The 21,268-nt window shown below is 44.7% G+C and overlaps 1 protein-coding gene across 5 annotated transcripts in view; it reads right to left on the reverse strand.

The window, feature by feature from the left end:
- B4GALNT4 (beta-1,4-N-acetyl-galactosaminyltransferase 4) overlaps positions 1 to 21,268 on the reverse strand; it is a 217,123-nt gene that overhangs the window by 39,239 nt on the left and 156,616 nt on the right. For all 5 annotated transcript variants that reach the window (XR_008309798.1, XM_053261538.1, XM_053261562.1 and 2 more), the window contains one exon: positions 15,208 to 15,275. Coding sequence is in view for 4 of the 5 variants with exons in the window: in XM_053261538.1 (XP_053117513.1) it covers positions 15,208 to 15,275 (68 nt within the window). In the remaining variant the exon portion in view is untranslated. The remainder of the gene's footprint in view (positions 1 to 15,207; positions 15,276 to 21,268) is intronic.

Genomic DNA, 21,268 nt, shown 5'->3' on the forward strand with positions numbered 1-21,268 from the left:
TACTGAGCATATACCTGTGCCTGAACGGAGCTTCTCAGGGACAGAGGCTAAAGAACTGAGTCAGAGAGAGGTGATGAAAGATGACATTTTAAACTGTCTGGAAAAACTAAGAATTAACAAATTGCCAGGGCCAGATTACATCCACCCAAGAGTCTTTAAAAAACTCAAATGTGAAATTGCCTACCTCCTTGCAAAAATATGTAACTCATCCCTAAAATCAGGCTCTGTACCAGAAGAATGTAACACCGATGTAACACCGATAGCCAGTGTAACACGATTTTCAAAAAGAGATCCGGGTGATATGGGAAATTACAGGCTGGTTAGCTTATCTTCTGTGCCAGACAAATTGATGGAAAGCATTCTCAAAGATAAAGTTGATAAGCATATAGAATAACAGGCCCTGCTGAAGGAAAACCAGCATGGTTTCTGCAAAGGTGAATCTTGCCTCAGCAACCTTTTGGAGTTATTTGAGTGTCAACAGGCGTTTGGATAAAGTTGATCCAGTTGACATAGTATACCTGGACTTCCAAAAATCTTTCAACAAAGTTCCTCATCAGAAACTCTTGAGAAAACCTAGCAGTCATAGGATAAGGGGACAGGTTCTTGTGTGGATTGGCTGAAGGACAGGAAACAGAGGGTAGGTATAAATGGATAGTTCTCTAAACTGAGGGAAGAAAGAATTGGGCTGTACAGGGATCTGTACTGGGACCAGTGCTTTTTTAATTTATTCATTAATGATCTAGAAGTTGGCGTAAGCAGTGAGGCGGCCAAATTTGCAGATGACACCAAACAATTGAGGGTAGTAAAATCTAAAACAGATTGTGAGGAGCTCCAAAAGGATCTCTCCAAATTGGGTGAGTGGGCAACAAAATGGCAGATGAAGTTCAATGTTAGCAAGTGTAAAGTGATGCATATTGGGGCAAAAAACCCCAACTTTACCTATATGCTGATGAGGTCTGAGCCATCAGTGACTGACAAGGAGAGAGATCTTGGAGTTGTGGTAGACAGCTTGTTGAAAGTGTCAACACAATGTGCATGCGTGGAATCATTAGGAAGGGGATTGAAAATAAAACTGCTAATATCATAATGCTCTTATACAAATCTATGGTGAGGCCACATTTGGAGCACTGTGTGCAGTTCTGGTCACCATACCTCAAAAAAGACATTATAGAACTGGAGAAGTTGCAGGAGAGGGCAGCCAAGACAATCAGGGACCCAGAGCACCCTCCTTATGAGGCAAGGCTACAACACCTCAGTCAAAAAGATGACTGAGGGGCGACATACTATAGATCCATAAAATTATGCATGATTATAATTATGCATGATGTGAAGAGAGTGGAGAGAGAGAACCCCTTCTCCCTTTCGCATAACACTAGAACCGGGGGTCAGCCCATGAAACTGAAGACTGGGAACTTTACGACCAACAAAAGGAAGTGGTTTTTCTCACAGCACATAATTAATCTATGGAATTCTCTGCCACAGGTTGTGGTGATGGCTACTAGCTTGGATGGCTTTAAAAGGGGCTTAGAAAAATTAATGGAGAACAGGTCTATCAATGGCTACTAGTCTGGTGGCTGCGGGCCCCCTCCAGCCTCAGAGGCAAAATGACTCTCAATACCAGTTGCAGGGGAGCAACAGCAGGAGAGAGGGCATGACCTCAGTTCTTGCCTGTGGGCTTCCCAGAGGCATCTGTGTGAAACAGGATGCTGAACTAGTCAGGCTTTGGGCATGATCCAGCAGGTCTGTTCTTCTGTTCAAGGCCTGCATCATTAATATACATCATAACTACAAGACTAGACAGAAATCAATTCTCCATGTTTGTTATGGGCAAAAGTCTGAATTTATCAATGTCAAGTACCACAATTAACCATGCACTACAATGTTTACCAGTAGTAAAGCAAGACATTATAATAAGAAGTTCCAAAAGGTAATAAAAAGGAAAATTGGAAACAGATCATTGGCTAAGACACAAAAGTATGTGACTAGATTATACAGCTGGATTTTTTAAAAGTTTAAACAGAAAATAGGGAAGAAAGGTATAAGACCATAAGAGCAGCCCTGCTGGATCAGGCCCAAGGCCTATCTAGTCCAGCATCCTGTTTCGCACAGCTGTCCACCAGATGCCGCTAGGAATCCCACAGGCAATAGCTGAGGACATGCCCTCTTTCTGCTGTTGCTCCCCTGCAACTGGTATTTAGAGACATCTTGCCTCTGAGGCTGGAGGTGGCCTACAGGCTACAGCCCTCAGATGAATAGCCATTGATAGACTTGTTCTCCATGAATGTATCTAAGCCCTTATTAAAGCCATCCAGGCTGGTGGCTGTCACCACATCTTGTGGCAGAGAATTTCATAGGTTAATTATGCATTGTGTGAAAAAGTACAGGAGACCATCATTTTTCGCAGGAGTTCCGTTTCAGGGAACTCCGTGAACAGTGAATCAGTGATACTAGAATGCTTAAACTAATTCAAAAAATGGAGTTAGGTTTGCCACTCATGCTGACTCTTTAAGTCTCCCTGTGCACAAGATGAGAAGCAAGGAAATGGGAAGCACTCTCCCCACTGCCCAGCTGGTGCACAGGAAGGCTTAACAAGGTGGTGCAAGTGGCCAAGAGTCTTCCTCGCCACCTCTTTAAAGGCTTAGAGAGGAAGTGAGGAAGCTACCCGGCCACTCACGCTGCTTCTTAATGTCTCTAGGAAGCAGCACAAGTAGCCAAGAGCCTTTCTTGCTGCCTCTCTATGCCCCAGGAGGCTTAGAGAGGCAGCAAGGAAGGCACCTGGCCACTCGCAGCCCTCCTAAAGCCTCCCTGTATTTCAACTGGGCAGCGGGAAGAGTTGCCATTTGATGGCCACTCTTGCTGCTTCTTAGCTGGTATGCTGGGAGGCTTAAAGAGGCAGCGTGAGTGGCTGGAAATTCAGTTATTGCGAGGGTAGAAAAATGGGGGAAAGCGGAATTACCCACACGAGAGGAATGTGTGAACCGGCTCGACATCAAGCCAGTTCGCCATCGAACCTGTCTGGCTAGAAGTCATGCTGAACCCCCAAGACTGGCTCTGGGCCAGTTTGAGGGTTCTAATTTTTTTCCTTTTAAGATTTTTTAAAAACACTCACCGCTGGGTCTGGCAACCTCGAGGTGGTGGTTGTGGTGCTGCCCCAGCCATGGGGGTGGGGGTTTCCGCCATTTCCCTCTGACCCCGCTGGCCTCTCCCCGGTCTTCTCAGGACCATTCTGGCCATTTTGGAGGCTGCCGTGCATGTGCCCTTTTGTGTGGCTGGGTCACATCCCTACCACACAATATATGAATTGGTATGCAGGCAGGGGACCCACAAAAAGGTGAATCCACAAAGTGAGAACCTGTGGGAAACAAGGGTCTCCTGTATTTCTTTTTGTCAGTCCTAAATTTCTTGTCAATCAGTTTCATGAGATGACCCCTGGTTCTAGTGGTATGCAAGAGGAAGAAACATTTCTCCCTATCCACTGTCTCCATGCCATGCATAATTTTATAGATCTCTATAATGTTGCCCCTTGGTCTTTTTTTTTTAAACTAAAAAAGTCCCAGGTGTTGTAGCCTTACCTGGTAAGGAAGGTGCTCTAGGCCTCTGATCATCTTGGTTGTCACTCCAATGTGGCTGCACAATAGATTGTATTTCCAAAACAATTTTAAGTAACTTTTAAAAATTGCTGTCTCTCTCCCATTTTTCTACTAATCTTTACCACATTTTGGAATTGGACTGTGCTTAGTATCTACTTACTATATATAAAGCTTCAGGACAATTGAACAAACAATGTAGAAGTTATGAGCAGTAGAACAGGCTGTTTTTCCTCCTTGCCTTAAAAACAGAGGCACTACCATCTATATGTATAATTCTCCTAAATGTACCTGTCGTTAATCTCATGTGTGACAGCTCTCGTGAGAGCAGCTGCCTGCGGGATAGCGACGGGGACGGGGAGATGATGGCGGTGGCAGCCGGTTGGCTGGAGGCAGCGACAGGAAGAGGAGGCAGCAGTGGGCGGCCCACTGCTGGGAGGAGGAAGCGGGCCGATCTGGCCTGGCCGGTGGGAACAGGAGGCGGTGGTGGGTTGGCCTGGCCCGGCCACTGGGAGGAGGCAGCAGCGGGGGGCAGGCCTGGTCCGGTTGCCTGGAGGAGGCAGCTGCTACCAGGAGTGGGTAGGAGGAGGTGGTGGGCCGGCTTTCCAGCCGGCCGGCCCACAAGCCAGAAACCACAGGGTGGGGGTGAGAAGCGGGGGAGTGGCCGGTTGGCCAGAAAGCTGGGCATGCCAGCGTCGGGGGGAGAGCAGCGGTGGTGGGTAGGTCAGCCGGAGGCGCAGCTGCTCTGCACCCGGCCCAGCTAGTACCTTTATAATACCTCTGAAGTAAAACCTTACGCTAGATTTCAGATCATGGAGCAGTAAATTGGATACATACATCCTTGATTATGGCTTCTCAACATAGGATCAAAGCAAAATGGAAAGGCTATTGTGAAATGCCAAGCCTTCCGGAAAGCAACCATTCATACTGAAAAAGAGTGTACCAATGAAGTACAAAGTGTCAGGACCTAAGGGTAAAGAGGTAGAAGTGGAACACATACATGAAGAAAAAGCTGTGAGCGGTTCTGGAGATAACAGATGCCCACATCTAGCTGACAGGGGCACGACAGAGATGCTGCAGTTGCAGCTGTGATCCTGCTGTTCTATCACTGCTGCCTGTCAGTCCTGATCAGTGAGAGCGGAAGGCTCATAAAATCCTTCTCACATATACTCGCCGGCATGGTGTACTGCATGCCACTGCTGCTATGGTAACCATATCCATCTTTCACACAGAGAGACAGAATTATTTCTGCCTTAAGCTGCCCAAGACACCAAAGATTTGGGATGCTGGGCTCATTTCACACCATCACAAACTCCTGGCGCTGAGATAACTTTGGTGTTTGATGTGCAAAGGAATCTCAAGTGCAGGGAGGGAAACAAAGTCCAACTTCCCCTGGAGACTGGGGAGGTAGTAGCTACCAACTAAAGTTGATGCCTGCTAACTCAATGACATCAAGGGATCCCAGTCCAATGGCTTAAAGGAGCAGTGGTATGTCAGAAACCTTTAATGCCAGAGACAGAGAATAGAAGATCTATAAACCTAATGACAAAGGCAATGGGGTGCTTCCAATCTTATTGGGAGCAAGGACTCTTATTAGTACACCTCAAATACAATAGTGAAAACATTAGAAGGACAGCCCTATCCTAACCCTTATTCAGAGACTGAAAAGAGAAGAGATCAGAGACACCCACTTCATATCATCCCTGGCTTTCAGAAATGGATAATGTGCCTGTAACTATGTCAGAGACAGCTCAGCTGCAAGACAAGACTTGCAGGAGACACAGAAAATTATAGGCAGGAGCTTCCAGAGAGCAGTATTAAGGACATAAGAACAGCCCTGCTGGACCAGGCCCCCGGCCCATCTAGTCCAGCATCGTCTTTCACACAGTGGCCCACCAGATGCCGCTGGAACCTACAGGAAGGAGTTGTGGGCATGCCCTCCCTCCTGCTGTTACTCCCCTGCAACTGGTACTCAGAGGCATCCTGCCTTTGAGGCTGGAGGTGGCCTATAGCCCTCCAACTAGTAGGCGATGATAGACCTCTCCTCCATGAAGTTATCCAAACTCCTCTTAAAGCCATCCAGGTAGTTGGCTGTCACCACATCTTGTGGCAGAGAAATCCACAAGTTGGTTATGTGTTCTGTGAAAGAGTACTTTGGTTTCTTGGTGCTAGATTTTCTGGCAATCAATTTCATGGGATTACCCCTGGTTCTAGTGTTATGGGAGAGGGAGAAGAATTTTTCCCTACTCACTTTCTTCACACCATGCATGATTTTATAGACCTCTATCATGCCTCCCCGCAGTTGTCTTTTTTTCTAAACTAAAAAGCCCCAGGTGTTGTAGCCTTGCCATAAGAAAAGTGCTCTAGGCCTCTGATCATCTTGGTTGCCCTCTTCTGCACCTTTTCCAGTCCTACAATGTCTTTTTTTAGATGTGGTGACCAGAATTGTATGCAGTACTCCAAGTATGGCCGCATCATAGTTTTGTATAAGGGCACAGACAGCGCAAATCCCATCAGGGTATACTTGAAGTTGGGTTTTTTGTCCCAATGTGCATCATCCTACACTTGCCAACACTGAACCGCATTTGCCATTTTGCCACCCACTCACCCAGTTTGGAGAGATCCTTTTGGAGCTCCTCGCAATCCGTTTTGGATTTCACTACCCGAAAGAGTTTGGTATCATCTGCAAATCTGGCCACCTTGCTGCTTACCCCTACTTCTAGATCATTTATGAATAAATTTAAAAGCACCAGTCCCAGGACAGTATTCTTGTGTCTGGAAAGACAGAACGGTAGGACTGGACCAACCAACAGTTTAAAGACATTGCTGGCTACGAGATCCATAGTGCTTTTCCTCTTACCTTTCTAGATCAGATTGATAGCACAGATATTGCTGGCTCTTTCATTTTAATATTTCCAGTTCAGGCTCAAATTATCTTTATTCTAGATTACTGTAATATTTTGCTTTGCAGTTTCTCTCTTTTCTACCCGAAACCATTAATTTCTGGAAAGATTTCTCCTATCCAGCCACCCACATGATCTATCTTGTGTATAGCATTTTGATTGTGCCACTCTGTTGACACTTTTGCTGGCTTTCATTGTTTTGTATTCAGCTTAAACTCTTGCTTCTGCTTTTACAGTTCTCAGTGGTCTGTCCCTTGCGTGTTGCCTTTGGTTTCTTGCTAACATCAGGTTTGAGTTCTTTGCTCTTCTCATTCTTTCCTTCTTGCTATGTTTCAGATTTTTTGTGCTCATCTGCATCCATTTTTTTTAGTCCCTCCATAAACCTGGCTGAAATGCTCTCAAATGTTCACATTTAGTTTGTCTCTCTTCACATTCCTATTTTCTAAAAGGTCTTCAATATATCTTTTTCTTATAACTTTTACCTCTTAATTGTTATTTCTTATTCATATATTTATAAGTTACAGGAAGATGAAGGAGTTTCCAACTTTTACAACATGTTTGGTTTTATTTGAGTATATAATTCCTGCCTCCATCCATAAACATGTACATATTCTTATTCCTTAATTATTTATTCAGACAGACATTTGTTCTTCAGGAGTTGGTTTTTAAAAAAAACTTTTGCAAATTTTCAAGAGACACAAACACTCTTTTAGGCAAACTGAAGATTCATTTTGCACAAGGTGGTACAATAATGCCAAGTTTGTTTTAGGGCAGTTTTAGGGGGAAAGGGCAAATTTATTCCTAGTCAGATGTGAGGAGGTCTTACAGGTTACAGATTTTGGACTTTGTCCAAAAACCCATTGTTTGCATAACAATGGGGAAAAGCACTAATCCTCTCAAAACAACAACAACAACAACAAAAACAGTACATGGATTGATATAACAAACTTCACAAAAGTGGGCGACAGAGAAAGAATGGCTTAAATAATTTCTTTGGCTTAGGCTGGAGGAGTGTGGCTCTGGCTGAAACAGCAGAGATGCTCAATGCAATGGCAGAGCTGTGTGACTCTTGAAACTGAAATAGCAAAGAAGTGCTGCAGATCAGCAGGGACACTGCTATGGAAGTCAAATAGGAGGCCTAGGTAGCTGCTCCAGACAGGATAAGCCCAAGATCTGTCTCTGACTGAGGTTTGGGGCCAGCTGCCAGCACCCCATTATCTAGTGGCACATGGTGCCCTGTTCCATCAAATTATCCCCTTTATCCAGTAGCATGTGCCCAGGTGCAAAAAGGAAAAGCAGCTCCTCCACTCCCATGGGTGCTGGATTTGGAGTGGGAGTGTGAAGGAGAGAAGAGGAGAAGTCGGGAGCTCCCCTCTCCTCCATACATCTGCCTCATTTCCTGCTTTCTTTTCAAATCCAGTGAGGATGTAAGGAGGTGCAGGAGCAGTGAAGGCTGGTAGAGGCAGCGGGGCCTCCACTAATCTACCTCCTGAGGGGACGACATCATGGACAGGCCAGCTCTGCTTTTAGATCAGATTACATCCTATCACCCAGTAGTGAACTCAACGGGAATCGATCCATTCCTCCATTCCTCGGGCTGTCTGTCCTGCCGTTTCTGTGCTATCTTCTGTGTAAACAGAGCATGTAACCAAAGAACATCAAGGCCTGCCCAACACAGCTGCATACTTCAATTGGGGGGGAATTATCTTGTAATTTCCCTTGGGAACTCAGACATACACCCAGCTCTTGCTATCCAAACTGGCTGGGGTCCAATCAGCTGCTTCATTGAACTGTGCACGGCAAATGCACCCAAATTATTCTTGCCACCAACAACACTCCCTGCCTTTCCCTCCCACTTTCTTTCACTGGCTCCTTAATTAGATTACCACACAGAATTGTCCTCAGCTAATCGTCTGCAAGGGAATATGCAGTGCATTAATACCCCACATGGAGCACTTTTAAATGGTAGTCTGCAGGGTGCCAGAAGTCTTGTAGAGCCTATGTATGCTTTCTTTGTGAGCTAACCTCTAGGAACCAGCTTTAACCACTTATAATAGTGGTTACAATTAAATTTTGAGCTGGAACACAACATGGTTTCAGGAACAAACTGTGTCAAAATAGCCCCCCTCTCCGCCCCTAGGAATGAAAGGGAAAGAATTCCAGACAAATCGTTTGGTGTCACCTTCTAAATTAGCATCCTTTCTTCAGACAGAAAGGCTTGTAGGGGTGTATACCTAAAAATCACAGTTCGGTTTGAATTCGAACCAAGTTCAAATCAAACCGGCTGTCCCTGAATTAGTTTGGTTTGACCGAACTGGCTTGGTGGTTTGAGGGGCTATACTTATTTATTTATTTATTTTAATTTCTATCCCACCCAAACATACGTCTCTGGGCGGCTAACAATTAAAACACATATAAAAATTAAAACAATGCAACATATAACACATATATAAAAGTTAAAACAATACAATAATTTTAAAAACATAAAATTAACAAACAGTATTTTAATTAAAAACCTGAGAAGGCTTGGGTAAAACAGGGTTTTCATATGTTTTTTTAAAAACAGCCAGAGATGGGGACGATCATAACTTGGCAAGGAGCGCATTCCACAATCTCGGGGCAGCAGCTGAGAAGGCCCGTTTCTGTGTGACCACCAAACGAGTTGGCGGTAACTGGAGATGGACCTCCCCAGATGACCTCAATGGGCGGCGGGGTTCGTAGCGAAAAAGACGCTCTCATACCCAGGACCTAAGCCATTTAGGGCTTTATAAGTTATAACTAGCACTTTGTATTTTGCCCGAAAACCTATCGGCAGCCAGTGTAACTCCATCAGCAAAGGAGTAACATGGTCTCTCCGAGATGACCCAGAGACCAGCCTGGCTGCTGCATTCTGAACCAACTGAAGTTTCCAGACTACATACAAAGGCAGCCCCACGTAGAGCGCATTACAGAAGTCAACTCTGGAGGTTACCAATAAATGTACCACTGTTTTGAGGTCATTGATCTCGAGAAATGGACACAGCTGGCATATCAGCCGAAGCTGATAGAAAGTACCCCTGGCCACCGCCTCAACCTGAGAAACCAAAGATTGGTGTGGATCCAGGAGTACTCCCAGACTGCGGACCTGTTCCTTTTGGGGAAGTGTGACCCTATCCAGAACAGATAGATCAAAATAGTCTCTGGAGTTCTGACCTCGCACAATAAGTACCTCCGTCTTATCTGGATCAGCTTCAGTTTATTCTCCCTCATCCAGCCCATTACTGCTTCCAGGCAGGAATTTAGGGAGGATATGCCATCAGCTGAAGAAGTTGACATGAAGAAGTAGATCTGGGTGTCATCAGCATACTGATAACACCCAGCTCCAAATCCTCTGATGATCTCTCCCAGAGGTTTCATGTAGATGTTAAAAAGCATTGGAGAGAGTATGGAGCCTTAAAAGACACCATACTTAAGCTCAGATTTTGAAGAGCAACTATCTCCAATCGTCACCATCTGGAACCTGTCCAAGAAATAGGAGTGGAACCACTGTAAAACAGTGCCTCCCAACCCCAACCCCCTGAAACATTCCAGAAGGATACTATGGTCGATAGTATGGAAAGCCGTTGAGAGGTCCAGAAGGACCAACAGAGTCACACTTGAGAATCTGGTGAGAATTCCCCTTTACTTGTAAAGGGGTGGGGGAATCCTCTAAAGGGTGGCCAGGGGGGCGAGAAGTATTTTAGAGTTCTTACTAGCCTGGCACGGCTGTTGGCGCCACTGCTCACCCCACTGGCGCAACCCAAGCGTGCCACTATCTCCCTTCAAGAAACTGCTCAAGCAGCGGCAGTGCAGTTCTGGCTTCCGTGGATGCGTGTCGGCCATTTGCATGGCCTCCTCGCATCCATGGAGGCTGCAACCACGCAGGCAGCTTGCTGAAGGGGGATTGCGGCACACATAGGGTGTGCCAGTGGGGTGGGGGGAAATGGCACCAGTGGCAGCTGTGCCAGTAAGAACTTTAAACTATTTTCTCACACATACCCCCACTGCCACCCTTTCAATGCTGAACCGGTCCACCTGAACTGGGCTTGGCTTGGTTCTACTGCAGACCGAACTACCAAACCGGCCCGGTTTAAGGTGAACCAGTTGGGCATCAAATGGTTTGTGCACACCCCTGATGGCTTGAAGGCTGATTAATGTTTTAGAGTCAGAATCTAGCCCATCTCTGCTCTTGATTTCACTGGACTGAAGATCCAATCTCCCGCAACTGTTAATTTCAATTTTTGAAAAGAGGGGTAAGCTTGCTACCCTGTTACAGCATAATACTTTTTTTTTTAAGCTGTGTCTTGCGGCACCTTAACGATGAACAGATTTATTGTTGCCTCAACCTATATAGAAGCTACAGATGCCACCGCGTTATTGCAGAGGCCAGGGCATCCCTTACTTTGAAGCAACATGTCTCAGTAGTAGTACCGGACTTTCAGGCATGCTACTTGTGTGGTATTACCTTCTGGGGGGGAAAGCGGCTGTTGAATCAAATGAAATTTCTGGTACTCAAATTAAACCGCCAGAAACCATGAAATCTACTTTCTACAGAGTTATAGTCCTGACTCTGCTTGGGGTATTCTGAAATAATCTGGGCAAGGCACTTCAGTTTGCTGTCCTCACATTCAAATATCTGTCAAAGGAAAATTACAGTACCTGTCCCAATATTTACTGGATTATGGTTAGGCTTAATTTACTATTGCCTTCAAAGTGCTTTGAGAACCTACAGCAGGCATCATAAGAACTTAAGAACCTAAGAACAGCCCTGCTGGATCAGGCACATCTCGTTCAGCATCCTGCTTCACACAGTGGCCCATCAGATGTCTCTGGGGAGCTCACAGGCAAGAGGTATGTGCATGCTCTCCCTCTTGCTATTGCTCTCCTGCAACTGGTATTAAGAGGCATTGTGCCTCTGAGGCTACAGATGACCCACCGTCACCAGAGCAGTAGCCATTGATAGACCTGTCCTCCATGAATCTGTCTAAGCTCCTTTTAAAGCCATCCAAACTGGTGGCCATCACCATATCCCAAGGCAAAGAATTCCACAGATTAATTATGCACTGTGTGGAAAAGTACTTCCTCTTGTCAGTCCTAAAATTCCCAGCCTTCAGTTTCATGGGATGACCCCTGGTTCTAGTGTTGCGAGAGAGGGAGAAAAAAATTCTCTCTCTCCACCCTCTCCACTCCATGCATAATTTTATACACTTCAATCATGTCTCCCCTTAGTTGCCTCTTTTCCAAGGTAAAGAGCCCCAGATGCTGTAGCCTAGATTTCTTCCATCATCCTTCTTGAGGAAGAAAAAACCCACTCTGATTATAGAAGGAAGGAATGGCACTTTTATACCTGCTCCTCAGCTCTCTATCTTGCCTATTTCAAAGAAACCAATGAAGAAAAAAATTAGTTTGAATCCATGCCTTTTAGTGCTTAAATGAGAAACTGCACAGGATAAGCCTAACTACTGTACCAGATAGAGGTGCACAGGACAGATAACCTGGCTTCATTTACTGAACTGTTGAGCACCTCCATTAAGAAGGCACAACATTTCCCAGTATGTGCTGGATCTGAACAACCTCCTTTCCTGCTTATAAATAGTGCATCTCAGCTGACTCTACAGTGAAGGAAACCACATGTGTTAGCCCTGCTGAGGCACAGGCAAAACACTTCTGATGGAAATCTGCCAACATGCCCGGTAGTGAGGTTTGATTTGAGTCCCTCTATTCTCTGGGCAGGTGTTTGCCCATTCATATTTCTTTTTGCATTTGGACAGCTTCCCTCATTTCTTTCCTCCAGCAGCTGAAGGAAGCAATAAGCATTCAGTGTGGATCTTCACTATTATTTCACAGCCCTTCATGTCCTAACCCTAGCAAGAAAGCTCTACATGCCCTATTCTTCACATCTGTCCTTCTGCCAGTGAGGGCATGGCATGGGATATGTCACAGAGAAACAAGAGGGTATGCCAAAAAGTGCAGCAAAACAGGGCATATGACAACAGTCAATGGGCTACTACCAAGTAGGCAGAGGCTCATAACCCCGGGCAGTCTTTCCCTGTGGCTTATTTGAATATCACTGTCACAAGCTCTGCTTACAGCACTGAAGCTGTGTGCTGAATAAACCCTCTTTGCTGCTGAAGGACAAAGGGGTCTACATATGTGGAAAAGCACCGACACATGATGGCTATTCATTGCCCACGGCCAGAACGTACACTAGATTACAGCATCCTATAATGTACGACAGAGAAAACACTGCAGGGAGGGATGCGGAGTGGAAGGAAAAGACCATGGCTTCAAAGCACCAAAAAAGTCCTGTTTGACAGTGAATTTGATGGAGCAGGCTAAGACAGGCCCAGAAGAGAACTGCCAGCCCCATCCAAAGCTGTGTCAACAAAGCAATGGGAGGGAAGCTGACAAGCCTCCAAGACGAGAAAGAAAGTAGCTTCAGACTGACAAGGCTAAAAAAAGGACAAAGAGGAGGGAGGAAGGGAGGGAGGGAGGAATGGGATGGGATGGGGAAAGGAAGCACAACAGAAGAAAGAAGTCAAAATGCATAAAGAGCAAAGGGCTAATGAAGAAACAAGGTTGCGGGAACAGTGATTCATTCCGCCGAGGGATAGAGCTGGCCTTGGTCATAGGAGAGCTGGATTCCAATTCACTTTCTGCCATGAACTCATTATGTGGTCTTGAGTAAGTCACCCTCTCATGGCCACAGTTCTCCAACTCAACACTGGGGGAAAGAGTGTTCTACTCCAAAGGACTGTAGTAAGGGACCACATATTGAAGATTATAAAGCACTTTGCAAATATGAAGTGGCTATACAGTAAAAAAGATAAATAGTATGAATAAAGAAAGAACACCATTTTGTGAGTTTGGTCTTACATGCCTTCCAGTGCTTTTGGACCATTTTAGAACTGTGCTAATGATGTGTGACAGACTGAAAAAGTCGGCACAAAACAGGTCCTGGAGAATAAGAGATACCAACTAGACAAAATGTTGTTAGATCATGTAAGGCTTTTTTTTGGTGCAATAATATATTTATTATAAGCTTTTTTGTGTAATAAAATAATCTGCTTGGGTCACCAGAAGAAGTGACTGCCTTGTTTATGAAAAAATTAACTTTTCTTTCATCAAACTATTTATTTTTTATTTAAAACAATATAAATAATGTAAAATAATAAAATATACACATAAAAAGCATTTACAAAAAGGTCAGCATTATTAATATCAAAAAGGCACATAAAATATCCATATTTTAAACTTTTATATTTCACATAATAAATATCATATTTAAATACTCTAGCCTGGTATAAGTAGACTTAAACTTGTCAATAAAACAGAGAAAAGGAATCCACCTTTCTAAAAAGAAATTTTTATAACTCACATTTAATGAGGCTTTAATTTCTGATGATAATTTGTCCTGTATTAAGATTTCCCATATTTTTTGAAACCATTCTCACATTCAAAGAACCTGCATAGTCTTAAATAAATACTTAAACATTGTATACAAATTAAAACTACCTCCCCTCATGGACATAATAATGTACAAGTCCTCTTGGATTGGAACAAAGGGCCACCTAGCTCCAGCACTCTGCTTCCAACATTGGTCAGCCAGAATGCTTTGGGGATCTTACAAAGGGAGCATGAGGGCAACAGTCCTCCCCAATATTTGGGATATTATCTCTGAAGAGGGTCATTTCATAACTACTTATTTATTTATTCATTCAATTTCTATACCGCCCTTCCAAAAATGGCTCAGGGCGGTTTACACAGAGAAATAATAAAAAAATAAGATGGCTCACAGTCTAAAAAGAAACATCAGATAGACACCAGCATTAGTCACTGGAGGTACTGTGCTGGGAGTGGATAGGGCCAGTTACTCTCCCCCGCTAAATAAAGAGTATCACCACGTTAAAAGTTGCCTCTTTGCCAAGTTAGCAGGGGTTCACCTATCCACCATTAATTCAGAGGCACAAGCATAAGATACCTGTGAATACCAGTTGCAGGGGGAGCAACAGCAGGGGAGAGGGCACACCTTCAACTCTTGCCTTTGGGCTTCCCAGAAGTATCTAGTGGGCCACTGTGGAAAATAGGATTCTGGACCAGATAGGCCTTGGGCCTGATTCAGCAAGGCTCTTCTTATGAATTTGCCAAGTCCTTTTTAGCAGCCAGATAATCAAGGGACGACTATCATGTCTTGTGGCAGTGCATTCGACAAATTACCATAATTATATGTGGGGTATATGTGGGGTGTGTGTGGGGGGGAGCAAGTATGCTGTGAGGCAGTTTTGGAACTAACTCATTCCACTTAACAATATAAAAATAACAAAACTGAAGAAAACCAAAATCGCAGCAGCAGCACATATCAACAGACAGAATCCATTATAACTACAGGTGGCCCTTGTTATCCATAGTTTCGGCACTCGCGGGTTTGCGTATGCGTGGTGAGGCAATGGACCTCGTTATTTGTGGATTAAAAAAATAGTTCAGTTCAGTTCTGTCATATTTTAGGGTAATTACTTAGCAGAAAGTGCACTTTTCTCTAGTTGCCAAATTCTGGGGAATTTGCCTAAACATTTCCCAGCATTGCACCTTACCTGTTCCTTCATAAGACATGCTTGTTTTTGTGCAGAGCTACAGGAACATCTGGAAAGGGAGCAGGCTTAGTTGTCATGAGGCGTGGGAGGATGTGGGGCACCACTTACCGAACGGGCTTGGAGACTTGTGAGCTAAATTTTGTGAATTCTCCCGGGGCAGTCCACTCAGAGCCCAGCTAGAGAAAAGCAGAATGAAGGAGGATATGAATACCAAACTCAAAATTTGGCAAGGAAAAAGCAAATATGAAAAAGAAAGAAAAGCTAAAATTGCATTGGCCACCACAATCCAGACATATTTTAAATGCAAGGGAATGACAAAGATTATTTGATTAGTAGTGCCAGTATAATCAAGATGAAAAGTTGTTTCAACAGTCTACCATTATAAGCCCTGAACATTCTCTTGTTTATAAAATCAAAACTGTCAAATCTACCTGACCAGATGCAGACAGCAACTAGGTGACAATAGGCACCATCTCTCCAAATTTGGTGCAGATCTGTCAAAAAATGGCTGAGATACAACAATTTAAATATCACTCCTGAAAAGAGATGCCTCCGTGTTTGCTATGCACAGATTACACATCTTATAATTTTTAATGTTCTTTTTAATTTTTTTTTTTTAAAATCCAGGTATATACTGCAGCAAAATCCTGCGTTTATCTGGGGGGAAAAACGATCCAGTATTTCCTGAGGTGCTAACTTTGAAATCCCCATAATAACCGGGTAAAATCAACAAAGGGTTCTTAATGTTGATTTTGCCCACTGAGAGATCTGAAGCCAGAGCTGGGAGGAGCAAGTCCTGGCAAGTGAATGTAGCTGCTTGATAAGGAGAGTCTACTACTCTGGCACTTCCCGAACTAAAGAGACACTCCCTTCCTCCTCCCTTTCCTTTTATGGGCCTTTATTTTCTTCCTCCACTGAGGCAGCAGCAAGGGGCCTAGTCAGGGCATACAAGATGGGGTGAGGTGGCAAATAGACTTGGGAGGGAGGCAGCAGCAAGATGGCAGTGTCCTTGCAAAGGCATACAAAGTGGTGGCAGACCGCCTTTGAACATGAACTTTCTACATTAGAGAAACTTTGCCTATGAATATGGAGGCTCCACTTAGCTAGCATGGGTAGGAGCTATTGTTGAATCTCCCTTTCTCATAGTCCCAATCAGTGCTCTAAAAAGCATGGGCATTGCAACTTAAGGTCGCCAGCTTAACTTCCATGCTGTACAAGCTGAGAAGACTGTGTATAGTATCGTATATCGTGCTGCTTTAGAAATGAGGCTCCATGCACCCACACTTTCCCTTGGTCTGAGCTGGACACTGGGCTGGGGAGGGATGCACCCAGGCAGAAATTCAACAAATTCAGTTTCCCCAATTATTTGCTAGAGATGATCCTGATAAATTTCTGCCTGATGCATATTTACAGGGCACACCCTTCGGGGGGCTTCCTCTAGGCCGCGGTGTGTGTGTGTTGGCGAAGATCCCCCCTCCCCCTGCTGGCCTCGGTCATCATCGCCGTGGCCCATTCAGCCACTTTTTCAGGCCCGTTCAGGCCTCCGTAGACTCACACAGTGGCCATTTTGTCCATTGCCGTACATGCACAAATGGCCTCTGCAAGGCCTGGCGTGGCCCAGGGCCTCACAGAGGCCATTTCCGCATGTGTGGCAGCGGACAAAATGGCCACTGCGTGAGTCTATGGAGGCCTGAATGGGCCCGAAAAAGCGGTGATGACCAAGGATGGCGGGGGCAACCTTTACGGACCCCCCTAGAAAAAGCCCCCCCAAAGGGGCTAAAGGTAGATTTTTTTTTTTTATTAAAAAATTGTGAATACCCCTGAACCGTTTGTTGGGGGGGGGGTCGGACTGAACAGGGGGTGGTTCAATTCTACCCCGGAACCGTCAAACCAAACCTGTTTGACGTAGAACCGGAACCACCCCCGAACTGTTCACACATCCCTAGCCACAATAACTTCCTACAGATATATGTGATGGTTTTCTGTTTATTGCATCTCCACAAAGAACAAATCTTTACCTGAAAGATATGCAGTATAGCAGGACTTAGAATCTTTACACATGTGTAGAACTCACCTTTATTTGTGAGTAGATCCCATGCCCTTACTTATAAGAACCTTGCACCCTTACTTTTGAGCAGGCCTTCCATTATTTCTTGCTAGTAGACCTGAACTTATTTGTGGGTAGACATCACAGTAGACAACTGGTCTTCCTCATGAGTCGACTCAAACTTACTTCTCAGTAAGCCGCACATTCTTGCTTTTAAGTAGCCCCTCAACCTTATGAGTAGACCTCACTCTTACTTGTGAGTAGGTCTACCCTTGAGCAAGGGTGCAAGGTTTTTCTTCTGAGAAAGCTTGCAGGTCTATTAACAAGTAAGGGTGCAGTCTACTTGTGAGTGAAGGTGGGGTTTCATTGGCAAGTAAGAGTTTATTCCTACTCCCAAGTAGTCAGTCAGGCTTACTCATGAATAGATCCTCAACTTTATCTGTAAGTGTGGGGGTCTACTTATAAGAATACAAGATCTACCCATAAGTAAGAGGCCTACTCACAACCAACAATACAAGGTTTTATTCAACAGTAAAGTTGTGGGTCTGCTCACAAGTAAGATCATGGGATGTATTTGTGAATAAGGGTGAAGTATACTCATGTGTAAAGATGTGGGTGCATGGAGCCTGATTTCTAAAGCAGTACAATATACAAGACTGTACAAAGTCTTTATAGCATATATCAGGCCTGCACAACTCAAATGACCTGGTGGGCCTAAACTGACTGTGACTTGGCTCATGGGGGCTGCGGCCAATTTTTAGGGTGCTGATTATCAGAGTAACACTTAATATCAATCAATTAATTAAATCAAATTAAAGTGAAATTAATTTAAATGAATTTAATCAAAATTTAACTTGTGAAGTTCTGGCAGGGCAAGATTAATTTAAATTAAAACAAAACAAATTAAATTAAAAATTCTAATAAAATAATTACAATATAATCTGTACAAAATACATAATAATAAAATGCATTGTTCTTCCTTTCCACCTCTGCCAAATCTTTTAAGGAAAAAAATTAGAGAAGTTTTTCTCTTAATTTTTGATAAGAGGTTACACTTTGATCCTTTACCACACAGAGGGAAAGAGAGAAGTGAGACGGAAAGAGGGAAAGAATGGGGCAGGCTTGGCTTGAGAAAGAGAATGGGGCAGACTTGGAGAGAGAGAGAGAGAGAGAGAGAGAGAGAGAGAGAGAGAGAGAGAAAGTTTAAAAAGAAACTGATGGAAAGAACCACCCCACCGCACCTCGTGTTACTTGCTGCTTGCCTTACCCTGCCATGAACCTCCCTGTTTGTTAAAAAATTCCAGGCTTGGCTTGAGAAAGAGAATGGGGCAGACTTGGCGAGGGGGTGGGGGTGGAATGCAAGAAAAGGCAGGGAAGGGGGAGGAGAGAGCTTGATTGGTGGCTGGCTCTAGTTGCCCTGAATGTGGGAGGGTCTCGGAAGGTGGAGGAAAAAAGAAGAAGCAGGAGGTGGATATGAAGGGGAAAGGAAGTGAGGGATGAGAAGCAACTCCCAAAGTGGTGACTGTCCTCCCCCATTCATGAAAATAAATCGCCTGAATGCTTGCAGCCTTTCACAAATCATCTTTTTATTAATAAGATACAAGACAATATTGACAGCAAATTTGTAAATTTCTAGGGCGCATTGCAGTAGTTAAGCCTCCCAAGCCCTTTCCCCTGCCCACCTGCCTGCCTTTCCGGCAGCTATGGCTGCGTTTACCGGCCGAGCCCTCCATGGAGCTCGCTTCCCCCCCCCACCGCCTGCCTGCTGCTGCCTTTCTCCTCACCGGCCGAGCCCTCCATGGGGCTCGCTCCCTGCTGCCCGCTTTCCTCTCTGGCAGCTCTAGGTGCCTTTATTGCCCAAGCCAAGGAAGCTTCAACCTTCGCTCCAAGCACCTTGGCTGCTGCCAAGGCAGGAGCTTCCTGGCAACGAGGGCGGACGCGTGCTCCGAGGCAATGAGGGCGCACGCGTGCTCTGAATGCACCCTCATTGTCAGGAAGCTCCTGCCCTGGTAGCAGCCGAGGGGCTCGGAGCAAAGGTTGAAGCTTCCTCGGCTGGGGCAATAAAGGCAGCTAGAGCTGCCAGAGAGGAGAGCGGGGGGGGACGGACATGAGCCCCATGGAGGGCTCGGACGGTGAAGAGAAAGGCAGCAGGCAGGTGGGGTAGGGGAAGCAATCTCCGTGGAGGGCTTGGCCAGTTAAGGCAGACGTAGCTGAGCAGGTGGGGTGGGGGGGAACAAGCTCTGTGGAGGGCTGGGGAGTGGCGGGCCAGGAAAGAAGGCACTGTGGGCTGCATGCGGCCCACAGGCTGTATGTAGTGCAGGCCTGGCTTATATGGGGCAGAAGTGAAGATGGGCACCTTAACTTGCTATTTCCATGCTTTTTGGAGCACAAGTGAAAATTGAAAGCATCTGAACTCTCACCTTAAACTGAAGGTTTTTGGATGACTGATTATTTCCCACCTTCTCATTTGTTTCTGATCTCATCTGTTTTATTTCTAATATTAAAAACCGTGTTTTATCACTCCAGGTTTCCTAGCAATCTTATTTGCAGTTAATATCAGCTTCACAAGAACTGAACTGCTAGATCAAACAAGAAATCCTTATGAATGGTCTCCTCCAAGTTATTTATTTATTTATTTATTTATTTATTTATTTAATATAAGAAAGATGTGCTTTGTGCCACAGTAGGGTCTCTGTAACTAGACAACTCTGTAATGAATGGGTTAAACGGTGTTTCTACACCCCTGCAGAGGCTGTAACTCTTTTCTATTGTAGATGCACAAGATTTAGCACTGGTCTTTATGCTTTCATTACAAATGCACAAAATACTGAGCTACAGCTGTACTGGGACCTGCAGCACTGAATTTCTTTACTGTGCAAGTTGAAAATGTGGCCATAAAGGAAGATTTAATTTTGTTTACAGAAAAAAGAAAGGTGAAAACAGGGGAAACCTGAGTCGACGTGGCAAGAGCTTGATCCATCTGTGGCTTTTGGCTCAGTCTTAAAATTTGAGGGATCAAATTTCAGTGTTCAGGTAGAGATGACAGTAAAATTCTCCTGAGCCAAGCTCAAAAGCAGAGGAGAAAAGACAATTCCCCACAGGGGACACTCAAGGACCCTCTGAACCTGATGCTCCCCAATGTGGGGTGTCTTTCCCCCGCCTCCCCATGTTTACCAGTGGGCACCCATTTAAAGAAGTCTTGGAGCTAAGCAACTGGATGGAGACTGTCTTCTTCACTACTTAGCTCTGAGGCAGGTGTGAAAGGATTGCAGCCCAGAAAATGGGGTGTGGGGTGCGGAGAAGTGATGAAATAGCCTCTGCTGTTTCACCCTGACCCTTCTTTGAAGGGGTGCACTCTGGAGAAAAGGGAAAGGCAACCCTTGGAAAGGTGACCATCTGACTGTTAAAGCTCCTTGTGAGGGTTGTCTTCCAGGGCTTACTCCTTTTGAACAAGCCTTTTAGCAAAAAAGAATCATTTCCCCCTTGCTTTGCCAGGAAGCTCCTTCTGAACCATGGATTGGCTTGGATATGGAGCCAAGTTATTCCCAAGTGTTTTAAAAACAACTTAGCTCACTTCCAAGTGTATCCAAAGTGACTTTGAGGAAGGTTACTCATCTCTAGTTCAGAGTAATATAGCTATGGTTACCAGTGATACCATTGTACAAACTATAGGGGATGGCAATGAGGTGAGGTGAAAAATTTTCCATTACCAATTTTTTTCATGGAAACTTTTCCCATTCCACATCACTGCAAACAACATGCCGATCAAAATCCGTTTCGAGAGTCAGGAAAATTTGGAAAGTAAAATTTTGACAGGTAAAAATGTATGCAAATATTATGCAAAATAGAAACAAAACTGCAGGGAACTTTTTTCAATTTAAACCTTTCTAAAAAAAATCCACATCCTTAAGGCTGGCTCTCTTATGTGATCTTCCCAGAGACATTTTTATTTTTTATTTATTACATTTTATATCCTGCTCTTCCTCCAAGGAGCCCAGAGCGGTGTACTACATACTTAAGTTTTTCCTCACAACAACCCTATGAAGTAGGTTAGGCTGAGAGATACGTGACTGGCCCAGAGTCACCCAGCTAGTATCATGGCTGAATGGGGATTTGAACTCG

This window comes from Hemicordylus capensis, chromosome 1 (assembly GCF_027244095.1).
Source record: "Hemicordylus capensis ecotype Gifberg chromosome 1, rHemCap1.1.pri, whole genome shotgun sequence".
Lineage (NCBI taxonomy): Eukaryota > Metazoa > Chordata > Lepidosauria > Squamata > Cordylidae > Hemicordylus > Hemicordylus capensis.